At 39.5% G+C, this 26,374-nt stretch overlaps 1 protein-coding gene across 7 annotated transcripts; it reads left to right on the top strand.

Annotated features, from left to right (window-relative positions):
* Positions 1-732: 732 nt before the first annotated feature.
* On the top strand, positions 733-25,794 carry LOC103712499 (Protein phosphatase 2C family protein). Of its 7 annotated transcripts, XM_088712007.2 has the most exons (12): positions 753-1,393; positions 3,548-3,719; positions 4,756-4,909; positions 4,999-5,062; positions 18,521-18,628; positions 22,942-23,067; positions 23,154-23,389; positions 23,569-23,692; positions 23,788-23,917; positions 24,875-25,077; positions 25,166-25,291; positions 25,433-25,794. In XM_088712007.2, the coding sequence occupies exons 1-10, from the start codon at positions 1,193-1,195 to the stop codon at positions 24,877-24,879; spliced, it is 1,320 nt and encodes a 439-aa protein (XP_088568133.1). In that variant the 5' UTR covers positions 753-1,192; the 3' UTR covers positions 24,880-25,077; positions 25,166-25,291; positions 25,433-25,794. The 7 variants fall into 7 exon arrangements, with proteins under 7 accessions (XP_008797259.1, XP_088568136.1, XP_088568133.1 ...); XM_088712006.2 differs by having other exon boundaries at positions 25,166-25,794; XM_017844137.5 differs by lacking the exon at positions 18,521-18,628 and having other exon boundaries at positions 25,166-25,794.
* The last annotated feature ends 580 nt before the right edge of the window (positions 25,795-26,374 follow it).

The raw sequence follows: 26,374 nt of genomic DNA, 5'->3' as shown, positions 1-26,374 counted from the left end.
AAAATTTCTATATTTCAAGAATACCCTCCGAAAGAATATAAAACAGATTTTTGGTGCAAGATACAAAAGAATTGAGTGTTAATTTTGGAACAGGATACCAATTTCTCCCCTCGAGGTTCCTAGAAAGTCGTCGTTTGTTTGTGATCCTTTCTAGGACTTTTGGTGGACATGTAACATTTTCTTGAAAAAGAAAATCCTCCAGCTATGCCTGAGCGTATATAAAGCTCAAATCTTTTCATAGTTTTTGATGAGAGTATGCTCTTTTATAGTTAAAAAAAAAACTATTTTATGCATGGTAGAGAAGAGATAGTTAAACGAATGAAAGCCTCACCAATATCATCAAATAGATGAAGTCATTACAGAAGGGAACCAGAGAGAACAAGGTTGATAGAAAGCAGAAAATTAAAAAAGTAAATGGAAAATAACTGCAAAGTCAGAGAACATTAGAAATGGAGGATATGAGTGCTTGATGAGGTTGTGTGCAGCGAGAAGCTTGAAGTGGGATGCCGCCCAAGCAAAGATTTGCATCGGTGAGTTCCATAAGTACTTAAGAGTTGGCTCAGGCAATCAGACCGGTTCAGTAAAACGGACCGGTCCGGCTCATCCGGACCAATCGACTGGTCCCGTTCCGGCCAGCTTCCCGCTAGTAGACGCACGCGCCAAGCCGCTCAGCCTAAACCCCTCCCGCGGGACATCCTACCGCCAACACCCAGGAATTGGGATAAAAATAACGCGTCCGATAAATTTTTCCCATGCCAGAGGCCGACCTTGTCTTCCGCCCTTCCCCGCACCCCCCCCCCCCCTCTGTCTCCCCAATGAAGATAAGAGGAAAGAAAGAAAAAAAAAAATCCTTCTTCTCTTCCATTGATTCTCTCCACACTTGCCGCTTTTGATGATTCCTTTTCCATTAATTCTCGCCTCTTTCCATGCCCGTTCCATCGATTCCGCGTGGCGGGCTGCCTTCCTGCTGGATTTCCGCGTCACTGATCCATGTGATTCTTTCCCCCTTTTCTTTCCTCCTTTTCAGATCGAATTTTTCGGATAAGGAACCACAGATTTCTCCCAGTTTTTTCAAATAGTCGGATAAAAGCGAGTTGTCTGGGTTTGATTCGGTGTAATTGGTACAAAGGAGAGGAATTCGAAGCCGGTGGAGGCGTGGGAGTAAGGGGCGGGGAGGAGAATTTGGGGAATCATGGCGGCGAAGGCAGCGGGAAATCAGACGGTGCCACTGGCCGTGCTGCTGAAGAGGGAATTGACGAGTGAGAAGATTGAGAAGCCTGATATCTTGCATGGGCAAGCGAGCCAGAGCAAGAAAGGGGAGGACTTCACCCTGCTCAAGTCGGACTGCCAGCGCATTCCCGGCGACGGTGTCACCACCTTCTCCGTCTTCGCTGTATCCCTCTCTCCCTCTCTCCTGTCCTCTTGACTCCCATTGTTGAATCTTTCATGATTTTCCTGAATGTTTGTAGATTATATTGTTGTGATGTTTGGATGGTGGTTGTTTTTTTTTTTTGTAAATTATTGATTTTTCGTTGAATTGCTGGTTTGTTGTGGTGTTGACAACTTTGGTGATTGTGCTGACATTTGTAGATGGTGTGGAATTTTATTAGGTGCCATGAATCTTTGGATTGAGTGGAATTTTACTAGGTGTTATGAATCCTTGGTTCGAGAATTGAGAATTTTTTACGACACTACTCTTTTGGTCCGGAGGGTTCTGATGAGTTCTCCGTACAATCTGCTGTGATGGTGCTGGAGGACATAGTATTGGTGCAGTTTTAGGTGGTGGTGCCGGCAGGTGCAGTAAATCCCGTATGATCTGCTTGGGGTAGTTCACTTACAAATTTTTCTGGATCCTTCAGACAACTTTGCTGGATTTGATAATTCGATTGGCTTTGGCATTTCTAGTTTTGGATGGATTGAAATGCCATTTGGATTGCCAAGTTTTATAGTTAATTTAGGTTATTTTCTTATAAAACTTAAATCATGATGTATAAAGCATATTAAGATGCTATTTTTGCTCTTTCCCCACCCATGTTTGCTCATAATCATATGGTGCGTGAAAGAGAGACTAAAACCTGCTGAAGAAAAGGGGGTTAATAAGAACTGTATTGTCTTCGAAAGTGCTGAAATAAGCTGAAATGCACCTCTTGACAAACTACACCCTAGTCATAACCTCACAAGACTCCTTGAATGCACATGACTGATAATAAAATCAAATGTCAACTGATAACATCACATGGTAACGAGCCATATGCTTAGTGTAGCTTTAAGGTGCAAAACATAAAGGGAAAATCATAACTTCCATAGCACCCTAAAAATTTCTTATGCTGAAGCTAGTAGATTAAAATAATCTCTTTGTGTTTACCAGAAGAAAGATGATCACTTTGTGACTGTCTCTGTATATGAACTCGACATTTGCTGAAGTTAAACAAGATTTTTCATGGTCAATTGCTCCATCAGTTTGAGCCTCTGATGTTATTTGCTGATTCACTATTGCATTAAACTCTCATTATGCTCGTAAGACTTCTGAGTGTCTGCTTCTAGTCCTAGTTCTGTGTGTAGCCTGTAGAGAATTCCTTCTGCAAACAAAGCATGCACACTTTGACTTTCACTTACTCCTGCATCCCAAACACTTTTCGAAAATGATTAGCAAACACTTTCATTCATTATGTGGTACATTTTGTTTACAAGAGTAATCAGCTAAGCATCATGTGTTTCCTTGTCTTTTATCCTTCCCTGCTTGAATAAGAGTGATGAAAAATTAGTTTCCACTGTCTCTCTAGCTCTCTATAGAAACACCAGAAAGTACTTGTTAGAAACTGATAAAATTAAACTGGAATTGGCTTAACTGAGAATAGGTTTGATGGTATTTCCATTTTACAGAGATTTGTGTGTTAACACTTGCACATACCAGCCCATATTGAATTTCATTGCACTATATTTGTCTGCTTTCCTCAGTCTTCTCATGAACGTTTAGTGAGATCTTATGATGTTGCATGAGCAGTGACACGTGCAGGATTTCTCAAGTGATGAAAGGATCATGTATTTCCTAAAAGCACTTACAATTTTAGATGGCAACACACTCTCTTTGTTGTTGTTTCTTTTTAAGGCTTTTCTGTGCTGTATGCTGTTATCATCATGTAGCTATGAAATTCTAAGTTATTAGCTTTTGCAAATGTAGAGGGCAAAATCCCATAAAATTGAGCTGTTCTTCTTCCCATTATATTTATTTTGAAACAATCAAAGATGCTCCTCATGCAGTTTTTTTCTACCCCTTTGTGTATGTTATGTTGCAAAAGCTGTTACTTAGGTTGCTTTTAGAAATCTCTCGGATGTAGAATTATTAGTATTTTTTTGAACTGTTAAATAACTGCTATCACATATCTTATGAAATATTTGTGTTATATTATGCCAATGACATTGGAATTGCTGCAAACACTGTTTCTAATAATGCCTGCTTTGAGCATGTTCTGATTTTGAACAATGCTAGCAACATTAATGTTTATTTTGAAATTTTGTATTGAACAACTGCATTTTTCTTTTGCAGCTATTTGATGGGCACAATGGTTCTGCAGCTGCAATATATGCCAAGGAAAATCTCTTAAATAATATTTTATGTGCCATTCCCTCAGATCTTAGTAGAGATGAATGGCTAGCAGCGCTACCAAGAGCTTTGGTTGCAGGGTTTGTTAAAACAGATAAAGATTTTCAAACTAAAGGTACATGCGGAATATTAAGTGGACATTACTTTGTGTCTTGACCTTGCAGGATCTTAAGCATCTATATTCTTTCATGTTGGATTAAGTTGTTGTTCTAACCATTGTTGTGTCTATTCAAATTTATTAAATTATTGTAAGCATAGTTTCAAATCCTAGTGGGATGTCCGGTGGGATGCTGGGATAGGGTACCATCCCAAGAACTGGGACAGGACCATCCTGCCATTGTCCCAGTTTCCTGACGGCATGCTTTGAGGCACCCCCCATCCCAAGTATCGGGATTTGGTGGGACGACAGCATGTCCTGTTCCACAGAAAAATTGGGATGGCCCTATCCCACAGGATTTAAAACCTTGATTGTAAGTATATGACCTATCAAGGGGCGGTTACTTTGATTTAGCTTTTGTTGCGCTTGACTAATGTGGCACTTGTATATTAGTAGTATAAGGATGTAGTGATTGTGGAGTTCAATTTAGTGATCAGCTATTTATTATCTTTTGCATCATATATAGATTCAACATCATGAATACAAACATCTTAATTTTGAACGTTGCGCACTACATATAGATTCAACATAATGATCTTGACATTTCTGCAACAGAAATTTCATCTCTCTGCTTACATTTCATATTCTCTTGGCTGGTAAAATTTCCAAGGATTCATCTAGTTCTGAAATAGTCAAATTCTTTAGGTTATTTTTATTATAATATTATATTGTTGATTTGGACCAATGCTATACTTTATTGAGGAGTAGAGTGCAAATGCCTAGCACAAGGTGTCCTCAAACTTGTCTTTAGCATAATATCTGGCTGTTATAACTGTAACTTCTGTTAACTTTTTGAGTAGCACAATCATAGATGCTATCTAATGAATTGTGAAAGTCAATTCATCTGTCTGTTTTAATATTCACTTCTGTATTACAATTACTAGATTTATCTTTTGTGTTTTCTGATGCTTGATAAGCTTTTTTAATTTCTTGCCTCCATCACTGTCATACAACTTATTATTTGTTATGCCTGATCTGTTGATTTACATTTCAGCACATACCTCTGGAACAACTGTGACATTTGTTATAATAGACGAATGGGTTGTAACTGTAGCATCAGTCGGTGATTCACGTTGCATACTTGAATCTGCTGAAGGTTCAATTTATTACATGTCTGCAGATCATAGGCTAGAAGCCAATGAAGAGGAGTAAGCTTTTTTCCCTTGTTTTCTATAATAACTTCAGAAGATCCTGTTGGTTTTTGTCAGTCAATTTTTTATGGTTTACTCTTCTGCAGGGTGGAACGTATAACAGCGAGTGGAGGTGAGGTTGGGAGACTGAATGTTGTTGGTGGTGCAGAGGTTGTTTCCTTGCATACTTTGTTCATATTTATTTGTTTTTGTTTTAGATACTTTATGCCGTTGAATTTTTGTAGTCACGGCATTATCTTTATACTTTTGTAGGAGCCTCTGTTCCCATCTTCTCCATTAGTATATATTCCAACTTCCAGATTAATTGAGCTGATTGCTTTGTTGAATAATATTCTTTATATGCAAAGCTATTTTATTCTTTATATGCAAAGCTAGCTGACAGACTGTTCTGGTTGTGGACACCTGGTTGGCATGTGTATAGTCTTTTCCCTAATGAAATTGAATTGACTATTAAAAATGTTTAGAAATTTTGTGTTTACAGTTTTTAATCTTTTAAAAAAGTCATTCAAGAAATCATAGGAGCAACTTCAAGGGATGTAGACAAGTTTTATTGGTATTTATATGCATTGGACAGTCAAATAAAAAAAATGTTTGAAAGTGCGGGAACATGTAGTGTGCTGCTGGTATATGCACCCCATTTTTCTCATGAGCAATATATTTGAGTAAGAGCTATTATATTTATTTTGTTTTTGGAAATTTCTCTCTCTCTCTCTCTCTCTCTCTCTCTCTTTTTTAAAAAGTTTGATTGACTTTATGAGGCTACAAAAATAGTTTGTTCCATTTACAGTGATTGTTGAATTGTTATCAGTTATCCAGCTTTCAAGTGTTCAATTTTGCTGGAGTGCTGGCCTTTTTTTGCCTTTGTCCAAAGAAATCGCTGTTGCACATTCACATTTTGTGAAGTCTATAGTTGTATACATCTATACCCTCGATTTTTCTGTACTTTATATAGTTTTTTAGCTTCCTTATAATGCAGCTGGCAGATTAGTTTGTGCTTAAGCTGTTTACTACCTTTTGTTTGTAGTCACATGTCAAAAGAGTTATACTTTCTTCAGGTTTTTAAATAGTTGTCTACTACCTATGAGGCTAATTTAAGTCTAGATGGCTGTAACTCCTTGCTCTGAACGTGTTTCTTCTGTTCTTCACTTACAACTAATGGCAGTTTGGTGGATTTTTATTACTGCTTAGGTGTTAAGGTAAAGTTTGATTGCTCCATGAACAAGTTAAAAGTTTGAATTCTGGTAGACATCCCACTAGTTTTAGTCTTGAAATTTTGTTGGAAACAGGTTTTATATGGGAGTCTTACCTGATTGTATACACAAGTGTGTGTGTGGGCGTGTGTTTGGTGGGTGGGTGCGGGTGGGTGCGGGTGCGGGTGCGGGGGTGCGCGCGCGCGAGTGTGAACACGTGCATGCTTGCATGTGCGCACGCGCGAACATGTGAGCACGTGTGTTTGGAACAATTTTGTGCTTAAATAATTATAGTTCTTCCCCATAGGTAATAGAATCAATATATTATTTTTTTTTCATTTATTTTAAGTATGTTGGTTTTTCTTCTAGTTCACCATGTATAATTGAATGGCTTGCCAATTTGTGGTGACAGCTTATTTGAAAAAGTAGAAATGTACTAACCTCATTTAACTAGATCAAGACATGTAATTTTTGATGGCTTAAAAGAATGTTTTAAGATTAACTACAAAAGCTGTGAAATCTGTTTTGCTTCTTAGAGATATGACTTAATTGATCAAAAGGCTTAATTTTGCATAATGCACTCCCTCTTATCATCAATTTACTCATATATAATGGGAAAGACTTGGAGGCTGGCTTCTTGCAGTCAGCCCCAATGCCTGAAGCTGGTCCTTACCTTAGCAAAAAGCATCAAAAGTCCCCCATGTCTTCGCCCTTTCTCTGTGTTGATTTTTTTCACCCTAAAATAATACAGGAGAGGAAAAAAACTGTAAGGTCCGTGCCGCCTCCTCTGCTTGCCTAGGCCCCACCAATTGGAAAAAAAGGGAGAAAAAAAAACATAAGCCCCCCCCCCCCCCCTCCTTTGTCTCCTCATCCATGCCCCATTGATTGATAAAAATAGATACATGTGCAGGGCTCTTTTTTTTTTTTTGCTGAAAAAAGGGGAAGGGGGGAGGAAGGGACAAGCCCACCCCTGCGTAGCAGCCCCCACTGGGCCCCTATCCCGTTAGGAGAATGTTCGATGCGGGCAGAAATGACCTTGTGTTGGGCATGCCGACCGGTTTTACTTATACTCTCCCCACCCGTGGGCCCGGCTCGTTACCCCTCTGGGCTCCGGCACGGTTACCCTCCGTGTGAGTACGTCACACCTAGCACCACCGAGGCTACTAGCGGACTAATAAGCCCTCCCAAATTACACGTCCGAGCAGGGAGCATCCGGTTTCCACAATTTAATCGACGCCTGCGCGTTTCGAACTCGGAACCGCTTGGTTGGAAGTAAGGCCCAGTTCTACTGAGCTACCACCTCAATGGCGTGCATGACTCTTTTAGAATGTTGAAGTTTTTGCCAAACTCTGTGGGTAAAACAGTTAGCTATACAACTTGGACATAATGATCTCATAAGTTCTAAGTATCTTTGATGGTATTATACTGTCTACATTAATTAATATTCTATACATGGTTGTAAGTATATGATGAGACATTTTTTATCTATAGCATTGGTTATAGTTTGTGTTGCCCAAAGATGGTCACCCAAGAGGGGGGTGAATTGGGTGTTTTAAAAAACTTTTTGACTAATTTAAGATTAAACCACACAAATATATAAACTAAAGCAAGGATAAAGGGATAAGAGAAGACAACCACAAGCACACGGTTTTATAGTGGTTCGGAGCCTTCACTGCTCCTACATCCACTCCCCAAAGCGCCTTTGGGTATTTCCACTATAATCCAAGATTACAGTACGGTAGTTTTGCGAGTTCACTACCCAACTCGTTGTTTTACACCGGGCTCACAACAAACCCTAAACCCCCAATTTCTCTTAGGCTTGGGACGCCTTTTCCTTGTTCCAAGTCCCTTGACTTGAACAAGCACCACGATAAAAGAGTGTACAAAAGAATATAAAAGCTCTAGAAAGCAAATATAGCACTTATGAACAATGAAACCCGGAAGAATCTTTTTGCCGTTGGAAGCGTGGGAGATGTTGATTCTTCCAAGGTAGACCGCGTAGGGTTGAGTGTGAGCTTTGATTCCCGAGCGCGCGAGAGTGGTTGAGCTTGAAATCACTTGGGAGACTTGAAAGTACTTGATTTCCTTCCTTGGATGCACTCACTCCCTTGAGCTTTTCTTTCAAACTTCTCTCTTGAATGATTTTGCTTTGGGTTGGTGAAGAGTTGTTGAGAACCACTTAAGAGGTCCCTTTTATAGCCCAAAAAGCAAATATAGCCGTTAGAGACAAAAAGAGAAGGATTTGAAATTCAAAATCAAACCTGAAAAGCTGTCAGTCGCGTCCCAGGCGCTCCGGGGACGTCTCCGCTACAGCGAGAGACGTCTCACCTACAGGATTTTACTTTTTACTTTATCTGGGGTCGACTCGGCACTTTACGGGGACGTCTCGCCTTGTCTGTGCTTTTTGAGTGGGGACGACTCCGCTTCTTTGTCTCCGAAAAACTTGCCCTCTGGAATTCCCTGAGAGAGTCGTCTCCGCTCTTTCAGGGGACGTCTCCGCTTGTGTCCACTTTATGCGTGGGGACGACTCCGCTATCTCAGAGTCGACTCCGCTTCCTTATCACCGCAAAAACCATTCTCTGGAAAACCCTGAGAGAGCCGTCTCCGCCATCTTGGGGACGTCTCGGGGAGTCTCCTTTTTGCTTGCGGGGACGACTCCGCGTACAGCGGGGACGTCTCGCGCATATCCCTTGAGAAACGTCTTTCTGCCGCCACTGAGAGAGTCGACTCCGCTTCTGAGAGAGTCGACTCCGCTAACGCGGGGACGACTCGGCAGGTGCCGGGGACGACTCCAAGTGTGCCAGTTCTTCCTGTTTGTGCCAGAGACGTCTCTGAAACTATCAGGAGACGTCTCGGCTGTCCCTGAACTTTTTCTTTAGCTCAAAATATTCTTCAATAAATTCATAAAAATTGTGGGAACTTGCCTAGACATTTCTTAACAATTTTCTAAGTAAAACACATGAATTCCTCAATCGAATTGTTAAGATATAATGGAATTTTACTCTAGTGTTTTGTATTCATCAAAATCCATTAGGGGGTCAACAATCTCCCCCTTTTTGATGATGACAAAACACTGAGTATATGCAAAATTTGAAATTTAAACATATACACAGTATTGATCAGATATACAAGTATAATGTTTTGATTTGAACTAGATACGATGTGCATCACTTAAATTTCCTTGTGCATAGGATTGATCTTTATAGTTCTTAAATGATTTTATCATATGAACTGAATTTGAATCAAGTTAGAATGATATATTGATGCTGAAGATAATTTAAAAACTAGATTCTTTTTGACTCCCCCTTTCTTTTCCAGAAGGGCAATTATCTTAAAATTAATATTCTTCAATAACCATATTCAATATTCATTCTATACCCCCCTTTCAATATCCATATTTTTCAATATTCATATTTCAATATTCTATTCCCCCTTACAATATTCTACTCCCCCTTTTTGTCATCAACAATGAAGGGGACAAATGATACTCAAGGTGTGACATTCATATTACTCCCCCTTTGTTTGTGGAATTCATTTCATACTCATCGTTTAGTTTAACATAGTTATCACAAGATGTGCTCCCCCTGTTTCTTTGTATCACACAATCAAACACATACACAGAATTGGCAATGTACACAAGATTTTAAAAAGAAATTGTATTCATTCATATGTCATTGTAAGTCTTTGAAGTTAGTACATAAGAGTATTGATTTCAAGTACAAAAGGAAGAGTCATAACAAGTATTGATTTCTAGTACAAAAGTGTTTCACAATGGCCTAGGATTTACAAAAAGAAGATCCTATAGGATATCCATCATCGGCGTCGTTGCTCATGGGGCATTGTACTTTGTGCATAAGCCTTACAGGCTGCATCTATGAAGCCATTGATAGAATCCATGAGAGTCTTAAAGTGATCTCCCTGTGACTTGTGGAAACCTGCCACAAGTGCTTCAAACTCTAAGGTTGCCATCTCAATTCTGCCTCTAAGTTGGGCAACTAGGGTGCCCACATTGCCATCTGGCTTTGTCAACTCTTTGAGACTCTCGGAAATGGCCTTCAAACTGTCTTTGAGCTCTATCGATCTGAATGTTTGGGTGGCACCTACCCCAACTCTTTGCTGCTCTATGGCTTCAATTTGAGCTCTAATTTCCTTCAGCTCTTGTCTGATGGGGGCCAGCTCTGCAGTCATCATGGATCTCATCTCCTCCCTCATCTGCTGACAAATAACAGATGCTAAAGTGTGCATCTGCTCCTCTGATAGGAAGGAGGTCCCACTGACTGGAGGAGGTTGTGGCATGGATGTGGAAGGTCCAGCTGAGCTGGAGGGAATATCAGGGATGTCCATGTGGCTAGGTGGAGGAGAGTGATGGTCAGGCTCATGATGTGGGATTTCAGGCTCTATGGTTTGTGCTTTTCTTTTTGGAACCTTGACCCACGACCCATCTATCTTGTGAAATTCCATTCTTCTCATTGAGCCCTCATTGTAATAATCGGTGTTTCTTAGGGCCTTTGCAGGTTCATTTGGTGGAATGGGAACCTTGAAGTGTTTAAATATTAAGGTAAAGATCATGCCATAGGGTATACTCAACCTAGAATACCTATGACATTGGGCAATGTAATTTAGCATGAGTCTAGGGAGGTTTAGGGGGATCCCTAGTAGGATATGGTGCATTATGACTAAATCACGCTCCGAAACAAAATCGAAGCGACCGGTTTTGGGGAATAGGACCCGATTGACAATGCTTAAAAGAAGTCTCATTTCTGCATTTAGGTCCTGGGAGTAGACAACATCAAGAGGGCCGCAGTCCTCTCTTCCTAGAATCAAGTTTAGGGCTATTTCCCTTTGGGGATGTGAGGTCGGTGCCTCACCGTCCTTAGGAATTTGTAGGACAGTGGATAGGACATCCTCATTAATTTCTACCAATGTCCCTCGGACATATGCAGTGTACCCTAAGTCCCCTAAGGCCATATCACTAAACATTTCTCTAACAAGGCCGGAGTAGGTCGAGATTTTGAGGGTGCAAAGGTGCTCCCACCCTTGGGCTCGGAGTCTCTCTCCAATAGAGAACCCCTCATGATCTAGAAAGGAAAAATCGATGTGCCTGCCAGTCGTGACTGTGCGATTTGCACAGGAAATCGTCGTGGTCGGTGGAGCAACCGGAGGAGAAGGCGCGGAGGGTTCTTCCCGCCGTTCCTCGCCGTCGCCCGCTACTCTAGGTCGCCTCCCACGGGTTGTCCTAGCTTTCTTTGGTGCCATGGATGCTAGGGTTTGCGATTTAGGGCAAATGGAAGCTAGGTTTTGAAGTGGAGAGCAAGTGGAGGCTAGGGCTTTCCGTTTTGGTCGGGAATGAGGGAGAAAGCTCGAGTCGGCTCGAGCGATTTCGACCTATTTAAAAAGCCCTCATTCGGTCCCCGAGACGTCTCCGCCACTAAGGCGAGACGTCTCCCCCTGGGGGGACGTCTCTGCGACTTGCCAGAGACGTCTCCGGCACAAAAAATTTCAGACTGCAGTTCCAGATTTTTGTTTAATCACCCTAATCAATCGTGATTTCTTTTGATAGACACAGAGTGAATTTGTTTGTGATCCTCCCCCTTAATAATACATCCTATAATGATTTGATAATGACTTTTAGATTATTAAGATTGAAATGAGGAATGTTTGACCAAATTTCGAATACCCATGTTATAGGCTCTGAAAATATCTCTATGAAGAGTCCAAGGGAGGGTAACCATCCTCCGGAAAGTCAAACAGTTCGTCATTTAGTTTAGATGAATTCATGTTTTCACATATGTTTGCCTTGAGGTGGGTTACTAGTTCGAGTAGCAAAGTAAAGCAATACAAGTTCACTTCATTTGCTAGGATCATACAAGCTCAACGCATTCCTTAAGAAATTGAATCTATCTTTACAAAGGGGCTTTGTAAAGATATCAGCTAATTGATTTTCAGTACATACATATTCAATCATCACATTATTTTTCATCACATGATCCCTAATAAAATGATGCCTAATCTCTATATGCTTTGACTTAGAGTGTTGAACAGGATTTTTTGTTAAGTTGATTGCACTTGTATTGTCACACTTAATTGGTATATTGTCCATTTTAATACCGAAGTCTTCAAGCTGTTGCTTAATCCAAAGAACTTGGGCACAACAGCTTCCAGCTGCAATGTACTCAGCTTCAGCTGTGGACAAGGCAACTGAATTTTGTTTCTTGCTAAACCAAGAAACCAAATTGGCACCCAAGAATTGACATGTCCCACTTGTGCTTTTTCTGTCGAGTTTGCACCCGGCAAAATCAGCATCGGAATAAGCAATTAAGTTTATGTCAGACTGTTTAGAGTACCATAAGCCTACATTAGATGTCCCTACTAGATATCTAAATATTCTTTTAACAGCTTGCAAGTGTGATTCCTTAGGACATGCTTGGTATCTAGCACACATACAAACACTGAATAATATATCTGGTCTACTAGCAGTAAGGTAAAGTAAAGAGCCTATCATACCTCTGTACAATTTGCAGTCTATACTTTTACCTTTTTCATCCTTATCAAGCTTGCAACTTGAGCCCATGGGTGTGCTGATTTCTTTTGCATCCTTCATCTTGAATTTCTCCAACATTTCTTTGATATACTTGGACTGACTGATGAATATGCCTTCCTCTGATTGTTTTATTTGCAGCCCAAGGAAGAAGTTGAGCTCACCCATCATGCTCATTTCAAATTCTCCCTGCATAAGCTTGGCAAACTCTTGACAAAGACTATCATTAGTAGCACCAAAAATTATATCATCCACATAAATTTGTACAAGCAATAAGTCATTTCCTTTTCTTTTAATAAAGAGGGTTTTGTCTACATTTCCTCTCTTAAATTTGTTTTCAATTAGGAAATTACTTAATCTTTCATACCATGCCCTAGGAGCTTGCTTAAGTCCATACAATGCTTTATGCAATTTATACACATAATCTGGATGTAAGTGATTTTCAAAACCTGGAGGTTGTCCTACATAAACTTCCTCCATTATATAACCATTTAGAAATGCACTTTTTACATCCATTTGATAGAGTTTAAAGTCCATGAAGCATGCATATGCCAAAAGTAATCTAATAGCTTCTAATCTAGCAACAGGAGCAAAAGTTTCATCAAAATCTATTCCTTCCTCCTGATTATATCCTTTGGCCACTAGCCTAGCTTTGTTTCTTATTACTATTCCATCTTCATCTAGTTTATTTCTATACACCCACTTGGTGCCTATAATTGAAACATTTGGGGGTCTTTTCATTAGAGTCCAAACTTCATTTCTTTCAAATTGGTTTAATTCCTCTTGCATAGCGTTCATCCAATTATCATCTTTTTCAGCTTCTTCTAGTGATTTAGGCTCTATTTGTGAAACGAAAGCAAGATAATTACTAGTGTTTCTTAGAGAAGATCTAGTTCTTATACCTTGTGAAGGATCACCAAGGATTAGATCCTTTGGATGACCATGTGCATACCTCCATTCTTTAGGAAGATCTTGATTGTTTGATGGAGGTTGATCTTCTTCATCTTGCTGATTTGTATCTTCCTTAACCTCATCCTCATGTTGTTTGTCTTGTATGGAGAATTCCTTGATTCGGTCTTCAAGTATACCTGCTTCAACATCTTCTTCTTTTCTAGAAGAATCTCCATTAGTTTCATCAAAAACAACATGAATGGATTCTTCAACAACGAGAGTTCTCTTGTTGAAGACCCTGTATGCTCTACTAGATGAGGAATAACCTAAGAAGATCCCCTCATCTGATTTGGCACTAAATTTACTGAGATTGTCCTTTCCATTGTTCAAAATAAAACATCGACAACCAAAAACATGAAAATAACTTATATTTGGTTTTTTGCCTTTTATCAATTCATATGGTGTTTTCTTTAAGATAGATCTAACTAAAGCACGATTTAAGATATAACATGAGGTACTTATTGCTTCAGCCCAAAAATACTTTGGTAGATCCGATTCGCACAACATGGTACGAGCCATATCTGCGAGTGTGCGATTCTTCCTTTCTACCACCCCATTTTGTTGGGGTGTCCTAGGTGCCGAGAAATTGTGATTGATACCATTTTCGTCACAAAACTTTTCAAAGTGTTGATTTTCAAACTCGGTACCATGATCACTCCTAATTGCTTTTAGCTTAAGATTGAGTTCATTTGAAACTTTATTATGAAACTTGATAAAAGCGGGAAAGGACTCATCTTTGTGTGCAAGGAATGAAACCCATGTAAAACGTGAAAAATCATCAACAATGACAAGACCAAATTTCTTACCCCCTAGACTAGCAGTTCTAGTGGGTCCAAACAAATCCATGTGAATTAGTTCTAAGGGTTTTGACGTTGAGACTATGTTCTTAGACTTAAAAGAACTTCTTGTTTGTTTTCCTAATTGACATGCCGCACAAATTTTATTCTTTTCAAAGTCTATTTTCGGTAGTCCTTTGACTAGATCCTTTGTAATCAATTTAGAAATTAAATCCATGCTAGCATGCCCTAACCTACGATGCCATAACCAACTAGTCTCATTGACTTTAGGATTCATGGCTACAAGACATTGGCCATCCTTCATGGTGAGATCATCAAGATCTACCATGTAAACATTTCCATGCCTATGTCCTGTGAGTATGATCTCATTATCAATTGGACTACTAATTATGCATAGTGACGATTCAAATGATACTTTAAAGCCCTTGTCACAAAATTGACTTATACTTAATAAATTATGTTTCAGTCCATTAACTAACAATACATTATCAATAAATGAGGAGGATGATATGGAGATTTTACCGACACCAATGATTCGGCCTTTAGCATTGTCTCCAAATGTGACTACTCCTCCTTCTTTTGATTCCAAGGTGACGAAGAGACTCTTGTCACCGGTCATATGCCTTGAGCAACCGCTATCAAGATACCACATTCTCTTTTTATTTTCGGCTGCAAGGCATACCTGCAAAATGATCATGTGAAGCTCTTAGGTACCCAAGTTTTCTTGGGTCCTTCGTGGTTAGTGTGGTTGGTTCCCTTAGGCACCCATACTTTAGTTATGTTTTTGGCTTTCACAAATGTACTCTTGTTAGTTTGGATTTTTCTTTGAATACAAGAGTAGACTTTATGTCCAGTCTTTCCACAATGAAAGCATGTAGGTTTTTCAGTTTTTACATCTTTCGCTTTTACAAAGAAATTCTTTAGATACTTTTGTTGTTTATTAGTTTTATAACCTAATCCGGCTTTATTAAAAACGGCTCTTTGATTTGAAAGAATGAGATTTAATTTTTCAGAACTTTGTGTGAATTTTTCAACAATTGGTTTGTACTTATGTACCTCATTCTTAAGATTCAAATTTTCTTTGACTAGTTCTTCCTTATCTTTTTTAAGAGATTCAACATTTTGTGCAAGTGAGGTATTAATATCGAATAGGGATTTTAATTTTAGATTTAATTCCTTAATTACTGTTTTTCCCTTTTCATTTTCAATACTAAGTTTTGAATTCTTAATTTCTAGGTTAGTAGTATTAATATTTTTAACGCTCTCCTTTTCAATTAATAGGTTTTCAATGTCTTCCTTTAGTTTTTGATTGGAGGCTTTTAATTCTTTATTTTTTGCTCCTAACATACTACAATCACCCATAAGTTCTTGAAAAGCTTCATACAATTCTTCTAAAGTAAAATTTATGGTTGGGTTTTGACATACCTCGTCGTCCTCGAACGCCATGAAGCATAAATTGGCGGTCTCTTCCTTCTCTTCCTCGGAGGATGATGTGTCACTATCATCCCATGTTGCCTTCAATGCCTTCTTCTTCTTCTTTCCAAAATACTTGTTTTGTTGAGGGCATTCGGAACGAATGTGTCCCGGTCTCTTGCAATCATAGCATATGATTGGATCTCTTTCTTTTTCCTTTTCTTTTTCCCAATCATTTCTACCTCCAAATTTCTTTCTTGGGAAGGGTTTCTTCCTTCTCATGAATTTCTTAAACTTCCTAACTATCAACCCCAAGTCCTCATCTTGGCTTTCTTCTTCACTCCCACTGCTCTCTTCTTCACACACACTTGAGGTAGCCTTGAGTGCGATTGTCTTTTTCTTCGGCAACTCTTCTTCATGTTGCTTCATCGTGAGCTCATGCGTCATCAATGAGCCCAAGAGTTGCTCTAGCCCCAAGGTGTTGAGGTCTTTGGCTTCTACGATCGCCGTGACCTTTGCTTCCCATGCTTTTGGCAAAGACCTGAGAATTTTACTCACAAGTTCCGGGTTAGTGTAGGATTTACCCAAGCTTTTTAAACCATTAATTATATCCGTAAAGCGTGTAAACATGCATGTGATGGTTTCATTGGGTTCCATCTTAAACAACTCATATTTGTGAACTAGAATGTTCACTTTGGACTCCTTGACTTGATTTGTACCCTCGTGGGTAACTTCAAGCTTATTCCATATTTCCTTAGCGGAACTACATGTGGAGACTCTATTAAACTCATTTGCATCTAAAGAACAAAATAATGAGTTCATGGCTCTAGAATTGAGTTGAGCCATCCTATCATCATTCTCATCCCAATCCTCTTCAGGTTTGGGAACTCGAATGCCATTAACTATGTGTGATGGTTCTTGTGGTCCCTTGACTATAACCCTCCACAAGGCATAGTCTTGTGCTTGAATGAAGATTTTCATTCTAGTCTTCCAATAGGTATAATTTGTCCCATTGAAGAGTGGAGGTCTATTGGTTGCTTGCCCCTCGGCAGGAACATTGTTAAAGGGTGTTCCCATCTAGATCTTTGGCTAAGACGGTTAGGTCTTTCAAGAAATATAAGAGCACCTGCTCTGATACCACTTGTTGCCCAAAGATGGTCACCCAAGAGGGGGGTGAATTGGGTGTTTTAAAAAACTTTTTGACTAATTTAAGATTAAACCACACAAATATATAAACTAAAGCAAGGATAAAGGGATAAGAGAAGACAACCACAAGCACACGGTTTTATAGTGGTTCGGAGCCTTCACTGCTCCTACATCCACTCCCCAAAGCGCCTTTGGGTATTTCCACTATAATCCAAGATTACAGTACGGTAGTTTTGCGAGTTCACTACCCAACTCGTTGTTTTACACCGGGCTCACAACAAACCCTAAACCCCCAATTTCTCTTAGGCTTGGGACGCCTTTCCCTTGTTCCAAGTCCCTTGACTTGAACAAGCACCACGATAAAAGAGTGTACAAAAGAATATAAAAGCTCTAGAAAGCAAATATAGCACTTATGAACAATGAAACCCGGAAGAATCTTTTTGCCGTTGGAAGCGTGGGAGATGTTGATTCTTCCAAGGTAGACCGCGTAGGGTTGAGTGTGAGCTTTGATTCCCGAGCGCGCGAGAGTGGTTGAGCTTGAAATCACTTGGGAGACTTGAAAGTACTTGATTTCCTTCCTTGGATGCACTCACTCCCTTGAGCTTTTCTTTCAAACTTCTCTCTTGAATGATTTTGCTTTGGGTTGGTGAAGAGTTGTTGAGAACCACTTAAGAGGTCCCTTTTATAGCCCAAAAAGCAAATATAGCCGTTAGAGACAAAAAGAGAAGGATTTGAAATTCAAAATCAAACCTGAAAAGCTGTCAGTCGCGTCCCAGGCGCTCCGGGGACGTCTCCGCTACAGCGAGAGACGTCTCACCTACAGGATTTTACTTTTTACTTTATCTGGGGTCGACTCGGCACTTTACGGGGACGTCTCGCCTTGTCTGTGCTTTTTGAGTGGGGACGACTCCGCTTCTTTGTCTCCGAAAAACTTGCCCTCTGGAATTCCCTGAGAGAGTCGTCTCCGCTCTTTCAGGGGACGTCTCCGCTTGTGTCCACTTTATGCGTGGGGACGACTCCGCTATCTCAGAGTCGACTCCGCTTCCTTATCACCGCAAAAACCATTCTCTGGAAAACCCTGAGAGAGCCGTCTCCGCCATCTTGGGGACGTCTCGGGGAGTCTCCTTTTTGCTTGCGGGGACGACTCCGCGTACAGCGGGAACGTCTCGCGCATATCCCTTGAGAAACGTCTTTCTGCCGCCACTGAGAGAGTCGACTCCGCTTCTGAGAGAGTCGACTCCGCTAACGCGGGGACGACTCGGCAGGTGCCGGGGACGACTCCAAGTGTGCCAGTTCTTCCTGTTTGTGCCAGAGACGTCTCTGAAACTATCAGGAGACGTCTCGGCTGTCCCTGAACTTTTTCTTTAGCTCAAAATATTCTTCAATAAATTCATAAAAATTGTGGGAACTTGCCTAGACATTTCTTAACAATTTTCTAAGTAAAACACATGAATTCCTCAATCGAATTGTTAAGATATAATGGAATTTTACTCTAGTGTTTTGTATTCATCAAAATCCATTAGGGGGTCAACAGTTTGGCTATCTGACTTAATAGGGAACACTGGTTTTTCAGGTTGGCCCTCTCAGGTGCTGGCCAGGTGGCTTGTGTCTATCAAGATCAATTGGAGATATGGATGTTGGTGAATTTATTGTTCCTGTTCCTCACATCAAGCAAGTAAAGGTCTGTAAGTCAATTCATCCATAAAGTCCACTTTTTCTTTGCATGAAAAATGAATTCTACGACTATTATGGCTTCTTGTTTTCCATATTCCCTATGATGGACATAAATGCATACGATATTCACCTAATATTATTTACCTACATGTAGCATTGCTTTGTAGTTGACAACTGTTTTAAACAAAATATAATATGATGGGGAAAGGATATTAATTTCCACAAACTATAACCATGTTCCAGTCATGGTCCATTTTGGTACGGTATGCCACACGGGGCTTTTATGGGATCAGTATGCCTCAATACACATGGGTACAAATGAGGGAAAAAATTTCAAAAAGAGGATGGACTTGTATGGGGTCAGTTTGCATTAACATTATATTTGCTTTAAAACCACCAGATGGACCTTAAGAATACAATATATTTTAAAATTATATCTAGTATATTTGCTTGAACCTGAAGTTGATGTTATTGAAACTGCTGAAATGAAACATGGTTAGCTAAGCCAGGACTGAAATCATATTGAACGTCTCTCTCCTCTTGATGGCTGCCACCACTGCAACAATTGCCTCTGTGTCTCTTCATCTGCCTATACCAATATCCATGTTTAAATGTTGGGTGTGGGTATGTTAGGCTAAATTGAGGGATCTGGGTTACAGTCATCTGCTGCTCTGCTATCATCTCATGGCAGTCTTCTCTTTCGCTGTCTCCCTTGCCCCTGGTATAGGCCAGTTCAGTCCTTCAGATTTGAGGCCTGAGCTAGCTCGAGCCTGGCTAAAGTATTGTCTTTTGGACTGCTAGGATTTAGGCATACTTGCATGGGTTTGATTCGGACCTGCGTAAGGTTGGGCTGGCTTGAGCCCTGCCTGTTGCATCCCTAAATATTTCCCTGTGCATCCATGTAACTTGCTATTTATCATGTACGCTGCGTGGGCTGAATTTACATGTTAACAACACAGGAATTACAAGTTCATGCTATAAATAATAAAGGGATATGTATATCTTTTTAATTAGAGATAAGATCGTTCTGTTGATCTCTCTTGTGTAGAAAGTGTAGGGACAACGCTATCAATGGATCTTAACCTATCCATTTGAGTTAAGATATGCTGTTTGTTCTTGTTCATTGATTCGTATTTATTTTTAAAATACTTAAGTTCATCATGGCATTCCTTAGTACTTCTGTTCAAATCTTTGGGTCAACTGGCATTCTTTACAGCATTGGGAAATGAATTTACGGTATAAATTATACTTAATGTATAAAAACAGATCCATACCATCTTAAATGTAATTATCCATTGGTTTTACTTTTTAAGCTTCCTTTCACTTCTCATTTCAGAGCCTGTGCTTTATAACTAAATTGTACATCAAGCTCACCATCCTATAGTTCTCATATTTGTGATCAAATTCCTTTTCATTGTATATATACACATCCTGTAGTTGTGAATTTTGCTTTGAAAGTTGACATGCTAGTTTTCCACTACAACATTACTTTAGTGGCTAAAATATGTTTTGGTATTTCTTTCTATGTTAACAATTGTACTGTATATGATGATACTATTTCTAATGATTTCCATAACATGTTGATTTTTGTTGTTAAGAAGACAATGAATATTGCTGTGCAATGATTTATTTGACATGAAAGGATGTTTTCCACTTGCACGTTTGATTCAGAAATTGGCCCTTTAAAACCACAAAGTAGTAGATTTATGCTTAAAACAAACTTGAAGTGCCAAAAATACAAGGGGGCTGTTAGGTTTGTTTAGGTTCATGGTAGGCACAAAATTTGGCATACAATGATATAATTAGCATGTACAATACAGGCTGATAGGGATTGGCACAGAACAATACACATGGCAGAATTTTTTGAACTGCTGTACTCTGGCCATGTCTTACTGACATGGTATAGTATACAATGTTACAAATATTTTATATTTATAAGAATGGAGATGCTTGGAAGTAGATTGGTACGTTCCTTATAAGTTTTACTACAAAACGAAGATGCAAGGTAGTATTGCTGAATGTGTGAAGAAGGTATAGAATTCTGTTGAGGAGTTTTATTTATGTCAAAGTAACATGCCAGATAATTTCTGTGGGAGTCGTTGTTGCTAAGCAACTTCTGCATGCTTCTGGAAAGTCTCTATTGATTGATTAGTATGTATTCTTTGGATGAGAACACTTTTGTTGGGGTAAAAATGACAGAAACATCTATGTGAATTAATTTCCTTCCAGCGGATTAACTACTAGTTATCAAACATTTCAGTGATTGAACCTGAATACCTAGTTAGGCACATACTGTGAAGTCATGTTGTAGTTGCTTTGTAGTGGGATGTAACTTTCAAGCTGCATGTTTGTAAGTTATAGTGTGATGACTAGGAAATACACGTATTTGATGATCTCATCTTTCATGAAGGAATCAAACACATCAATGCTGAAAAAATTGTATCTGGAAGAAGGTTGAATATAAGGAAGTGATCACTGTCCAGTAACATGAAAGATCAAATCATCAATAAGTTCACATTAGGTCTTTTGTAGGATAGATAATTGGTTCTTCCAAGTTAATCCTTCAATTGGGAGTTCTGAACTCCGTCATTTCTCTACTGTAAATTCATTGTTTTCATAAATAACATGTTGGCGGGCATGTTTTTCTGCTTGTTATAATGGTCAGTACAAAACTATTGTATGCCGCTTAATAGGTGATTAGCTGCTTATTAGGGTCATTCATATTTATACTTGGTCACAAAAGAGCTTAATGTGGCAGAAATGAACACACTGGATGTTGAGTCCATGCAGTTTCTCCTCTCTCTCTCTCTCTCTCTCTTTCTTATGTTTTTATTCCTCCATTCTTGTTTTGTTGTTTCCTTTTCTATAACCTAAGTGACTTGTTAATATTAGCGATAGGGGATCTCTTACTATTCTGCAATATCTACTGTGCTGGGACTGGCCAGCACAACATAAGTCATGTTAGTTTCCAGGTTATTGGTCATATCAAGGAAGGCAGAACTGTCCCAAACCATGCAGTTTAGGGTGTACCAAACCGAATCAGTGCAGAATCAGGATGGTTTCTGGTTTCAGCCTGGGACAAGCTACGAACTGGTCCAAATCAAGTGGAACAGCCGGTTTGGATCTGTTGAGACCAGATCCTGCTGGTTCTGGGCTTGTCATGGGCTAAAATAGAGAAGGGCTATCCCAGTGCTTTTCTCCTCTTGTTTCTCATCGACTGGCACCTGTCAGTATGGTGTGATACCATACTGACTGGATTTCTGACCGGTAAGACATCCCATACTGGTTAGGAAACCTTGGTTTACATGTCAGAATATCATTTCATATGGTTGCTTATTACTGATACTCTATACCATGCAGACATTTACAGTTTTAACTATTATTTATTAGACCCCAACTTTTCTGAAAACTATGTTTCCGTAGAGTTTGTTTTATTTAATGTGCTTTGAATATTAATATGCGGTTTGACATATAACTACGAAATGTGTTTTCATATTTAAACAACTTTGCATGTTTGAGATTTTTTCTCTATTTTCTTTCTTTTGTGCATGATATACCTATAACAGCTAAACCAACATTTTGAGAGGCTCAATGGCTGGGAAGTATAATGTGACATCTTTACTCCATATCAGGAGAGGAGGCAGGGCTAAAATGTTAGGGTTGACAGAGGTTGCTGATTTGCAATTTTGAGATTTCTGTGGTCCCCAATTTCATATGGATTATGGTAAACATACATGGATTGGGTTGGAAACATAACATCTGACTATATGCTTTTCCTCTCCTTATCATTCCAACATTCAAAGTGTAATCTTGTGTCCATAAATGAGATCTCCAGTGGAGCTAACATCTGAGTTTCTAAGAACCCACTAGGCATACAGACTTATCTATTTTTTGGAGCATCTTAAGCAGTGTCAGTGAGAAAAGAAGTTTCATTGGTATATCTTTATTCACTTTTTATGGGTGTCCTTTGACAAATGTAATATCTTTTTCATTATGCATGGCAAGTGTCTGTGCTGTTGGCAGATCACAGATGCCATGCTTTCTATCAATAGAATGATACAACAGTACTTAAACTTGTCTGCTCAACTGTGCGGAGTGTATATCAGTAGAAACATTTGATAATTATTGTCCTCTGATGATATAATTCACTCTGCTGCATTCTTCTTGTATCTATCTTTTTGAATAGCACACTTATTGTCACCTGTAACTATGCATGTTGATGCCTATTGTTGGAATAACAACTTTTGTGTTCCTTATTATGATCTATTATGACAGTTCTGAAACATGATCATGATAATGGATTCTACATGATAAGTGCAGCTATCGAATGCTGGTGCTCGTCTAATCATCTCAAGTGATGGTGTATGGGATGCTTTGACTTCTGAAGCAGCTCTTAATTGCTCCCGTGGCCTGCCAGCAGATGTTGCAGCAAATCAGATTGTTAAAGTACTGCATCCTAATGGTTTTCCTACATTTTGTTTGAGCTGCATCTGACTGTTTCTATCAGTTATTTTATATAGCTTCATTTGCAGGAAGCTGTGCAAGTCAAAGGACTAAGAGACGATACTACCTGCATTGTAGTTGATATATTACCTCCAGAGAAGGTAACTCCTGCTGTTCCGTCACAAAAGAGGCAAGGGATGGGGGTATTCAAGAATATGTTTCGCAGAAGGTCTTGTGAGTCAACATCTCATTCAGATAGAGGCTATTCTCAGCCAGATGTTGTGGAAGAAATATTTGAGGAGGGATCTGCAATGCTTGCCAAAAGGTCAGTATTTTTATTTAGATCTTGATATTTAAATTTCTTTCTTCATTAAATCAGTGGTTACTAATGATGCTTTTAGATTCTTTGTCTTGTTTTCTTCACCATCACCATATCATAGAACATCACCACAATCCAAGCCTTTTTTTGGTCTAAATGGGCATGGTAAATCATGAATGCTTTAGGAAGCTTCAGCAGACTTTAGTGGTGCTGAATTGCTGCAGAGGAGCTTCCATGAATCCTGAAAATCCACTTGGCAAGCAGGAATCCTACCTTGTTCATTCTAATACAATCTCATGCAACCAAGAAGTAATCCTCTGAATTTCTTCATGACATTATCTAGCCAAAGAGGGAAGGTGGCAAGATTTGATATAATGAATATTTGATGCTGTATTCATTTTTAGGGAATCGGTTATAAATTGAAGAGTAATGTCAGCAGAACTGGTACCGGGCACCGTACCAGTTGTTCGGCAGGACGAGTCAGTACGGGCCCGTGCCGGGCTGTGCCGAGCCTTCACCGACACAGTGCAAGAGGTGGGGTAGAGGGAGAACGAGAGAGGAAAAGAGAGAGAAGGCGAAGAGAGGGAGGGAGGTTGGCGGCGACCGTTGCCGGGGCAGCAGGCGAAGGCTCTTTTTCTCTCTTTCCTTCTCTTCTGCCTCCGGCAATGGTTTTTGTTTTCGTTGCCGGAACCGTCCCGGTGAGCTCCCGGGATGGCTCGGAATGGCCGGAACCGCCTGGTTCGGGACGGTTCCGCCGACCCTGCTCAAGAGTCAAATTGATTCTCAGTCCAATATATTTACTCTAATATATCACATTAGAAGTCAAGCAAGATTTGTAGTATTGTTTAGGGCTGGAAGTATGCCTTGGACCGACTACCTTAGAGCCTTCAGGCTTGAACTGTTATAATTGAAGGTTGGGCTGAGCCTGAATACATTTTGGGTCAGCTTTGGGCAACCCTTGCTTCACCTTGAGCTTGGTCTGGAGCCTTATTGAATAGTTATGACATGTTCATTTATAAGCATATGTTGTTTTACTTTTATCTTTTTTTTTTTTTTGAAAAAATTAGGCAGTGTCTAATCACTTCCATTAAGTAGATGAAAAGTACAGCAAATACAAAAGAGTCAAACAGCATTAAGAAATACCATAAAAATAGAACAAACAAAAGAATAAAGATCAACTTTTCTCAACAACACTGAACTTTGTCTCTGGCTTAGCAATCTTTCACTTTATTCACAACTTCGACAACACCATCAGACTGGTTTGTAGACAATCTTTTATTTCTTTGTATCCAAAGAGCTAAACAGATAATGGCTGCAAGGGTAACCCAGCCCAACATCTTGTATAGAACCATATGATAATACCAGCTTGATGAACTTGTAGAAAACAATTTGCAACAAATATCATTGGAGTTTGTGACAAGCATTTAATGGGGGATATAAGTGTTTATACGGTAAATGATTAATGGTTAATGAAATTCTTGTATGCTGCAGGTTAGATGCAGAATATCCAGTACGCAACATGTTCAAGCTTTTCATATGTGCGGTTTGCCAGGTAGAGATGAAACCGGGTGAGGGAATTTCTGTACATGCCGGTTCGTCACAACATGGAAAACTGCGTCCTTGGGATGGTCCATTCCTTTGCCGAAGTTGCCAAAAAAAAAAGGAAGCAATGGAAGGAAAAAGGCCTTCAAGAGGTATAGCACACTTGCAAAATCATTTCCAACTTATCTATGCTGCAAAATGTTGATGCCTTATTTGTTTTTTTTTTAATAATATATCTAGATTCGTCTTCTAGAAGGAGTACTGGAAGCAGGTAGTGGTTGCCATTGGTAGCATTAGTGATAGTACACTTTGTATCATGGCTCAAGTTGAAGCTCTCCAGACACTTCTTTTTCCTCCTGTTAAATGGTATGATCATCAAGTTCTGGATTACTATGAAAATTCTGGAGTAGCACGAGGCATTTCATTGGATATTTTCACTAACATTCAGTTTTGAGGTGAGATGTTAAAATTAGCACTCATTGGTTGCAAAGCTGCTTTGTTTGGCAGGCAATGTGCTGATTTTTCATTTGGAGACATTGAGGCACTGAGAAGTTCAATGCTGCAGTGTCCGGCTAATGAAGGGCCTAAGATAACTCGATTCTTTTCTAGGTTCATTGCCATGTAAATGAATCATTTTATAGAGGTAAAATTGATGACAGTCTGCAGTGTACCGCTGATAGGGGTGGTGAAGTTGATAATTGTTTCCAAGAAAACACTTGAGCGTCCCACGTGACTTGCTAATTGATTCATCTCATACATGAAACACCTGATTTACTTGTTGCTAGATTGATAGAAATTTTTAAGCTTGCCTTTTGAGGGCATTGTACTTTAATCCTCGAGTAAATTATCATCGAATGATTTTCTGAGAATGTTTTTTGTCCAAAGTTTCAGTCACAAGCATTGAAATTTTATGCATGTCAAATGACTTACGGGACATTCGTTGTGTGCATTAAATGTGGTCTTTTTGTCCCCGTCATTTTATTTCTTTGAATTACTAGAAGCGATCATAACTGTAATCTGCAGGAACCTCATGTAATTATCATGTCATTAGTTCAACTGGGACATTGTAATGATGCTGCACTTCTCTATTTATGCATGGAATATTTGTAGGATCAGAATACATCATTTACAGGACTCTCCTTTGTTCAATTGTGACTTGATAGCATCTTCTTCATCTCAGTTTCATGGGGAAATAATTAATTAGTTTTCTCGATACAGTCATTTTCTTCTGTTTGTGTTGGCAAAGTTGTAGTGGGGTTTCGAGTGATGCCCGAGGAAATCATTCTAGATGGTTAGTATCATAGGTTATCTAATGGTGGTGGATTGGCGAGAAAGGAGGTCAATGGCGATGGGATTATTGAAGGTTGATTTGGTGGGGACGGAGTTGCCGGGTTTTGGATTCGCCATGTTGTGATGCGTTCCGCGGTGGCGGGCGCGGAGGCGGAGGCC

Source organism: Phoenix dactylifera, chromosome 15 (assembly GCF_051530095.1).
Source record: "Phoenix dactylifera cultivar Ajwa chromosome 15, Ajwa_hap1_PhDact_Kaust_v1.1, whole genome shotgun sequence".
In the NCBI taxonomy this organism is placed as follows: Eukaryota; Viridiplantae; Streptophyta; class Magnoliopsida; order Arecales; family Arecaceae; genus Phoenix; species Phoenix dactylifera.
This window is presented reverse-complemented; position numbering and strand designations above follow the sequence as displayed.

What these genes read in the sequence shown, in the direction of transcription:
- LOC103712499 (XM_088712007.2), top strand. Translation starts at nt 1,193, where the DNA reads ATGGCGGCGAAGGCAGCGGGAAATCAGACGGTGCCACTGGCCGTGCTG. An exon ending in CAGCAAATCAGATTGTTAAA is followed by an intron (nt 23,068 to 23,153) that starts GTACTGCATCCT and finishes CTTCATTTGCAG; the next exon opens with GAAGCTGTGCAAGTCAAAGG. An exon ending in TCTGCAATGCTTGCCAAAAG is followed by an intron (nt 23,390 to 23,568) that starts GTCAGTATTTTT and finishes TGAATGCTTTAG; the next exon opens with GAAGCTTCAGCAGACTTTAG.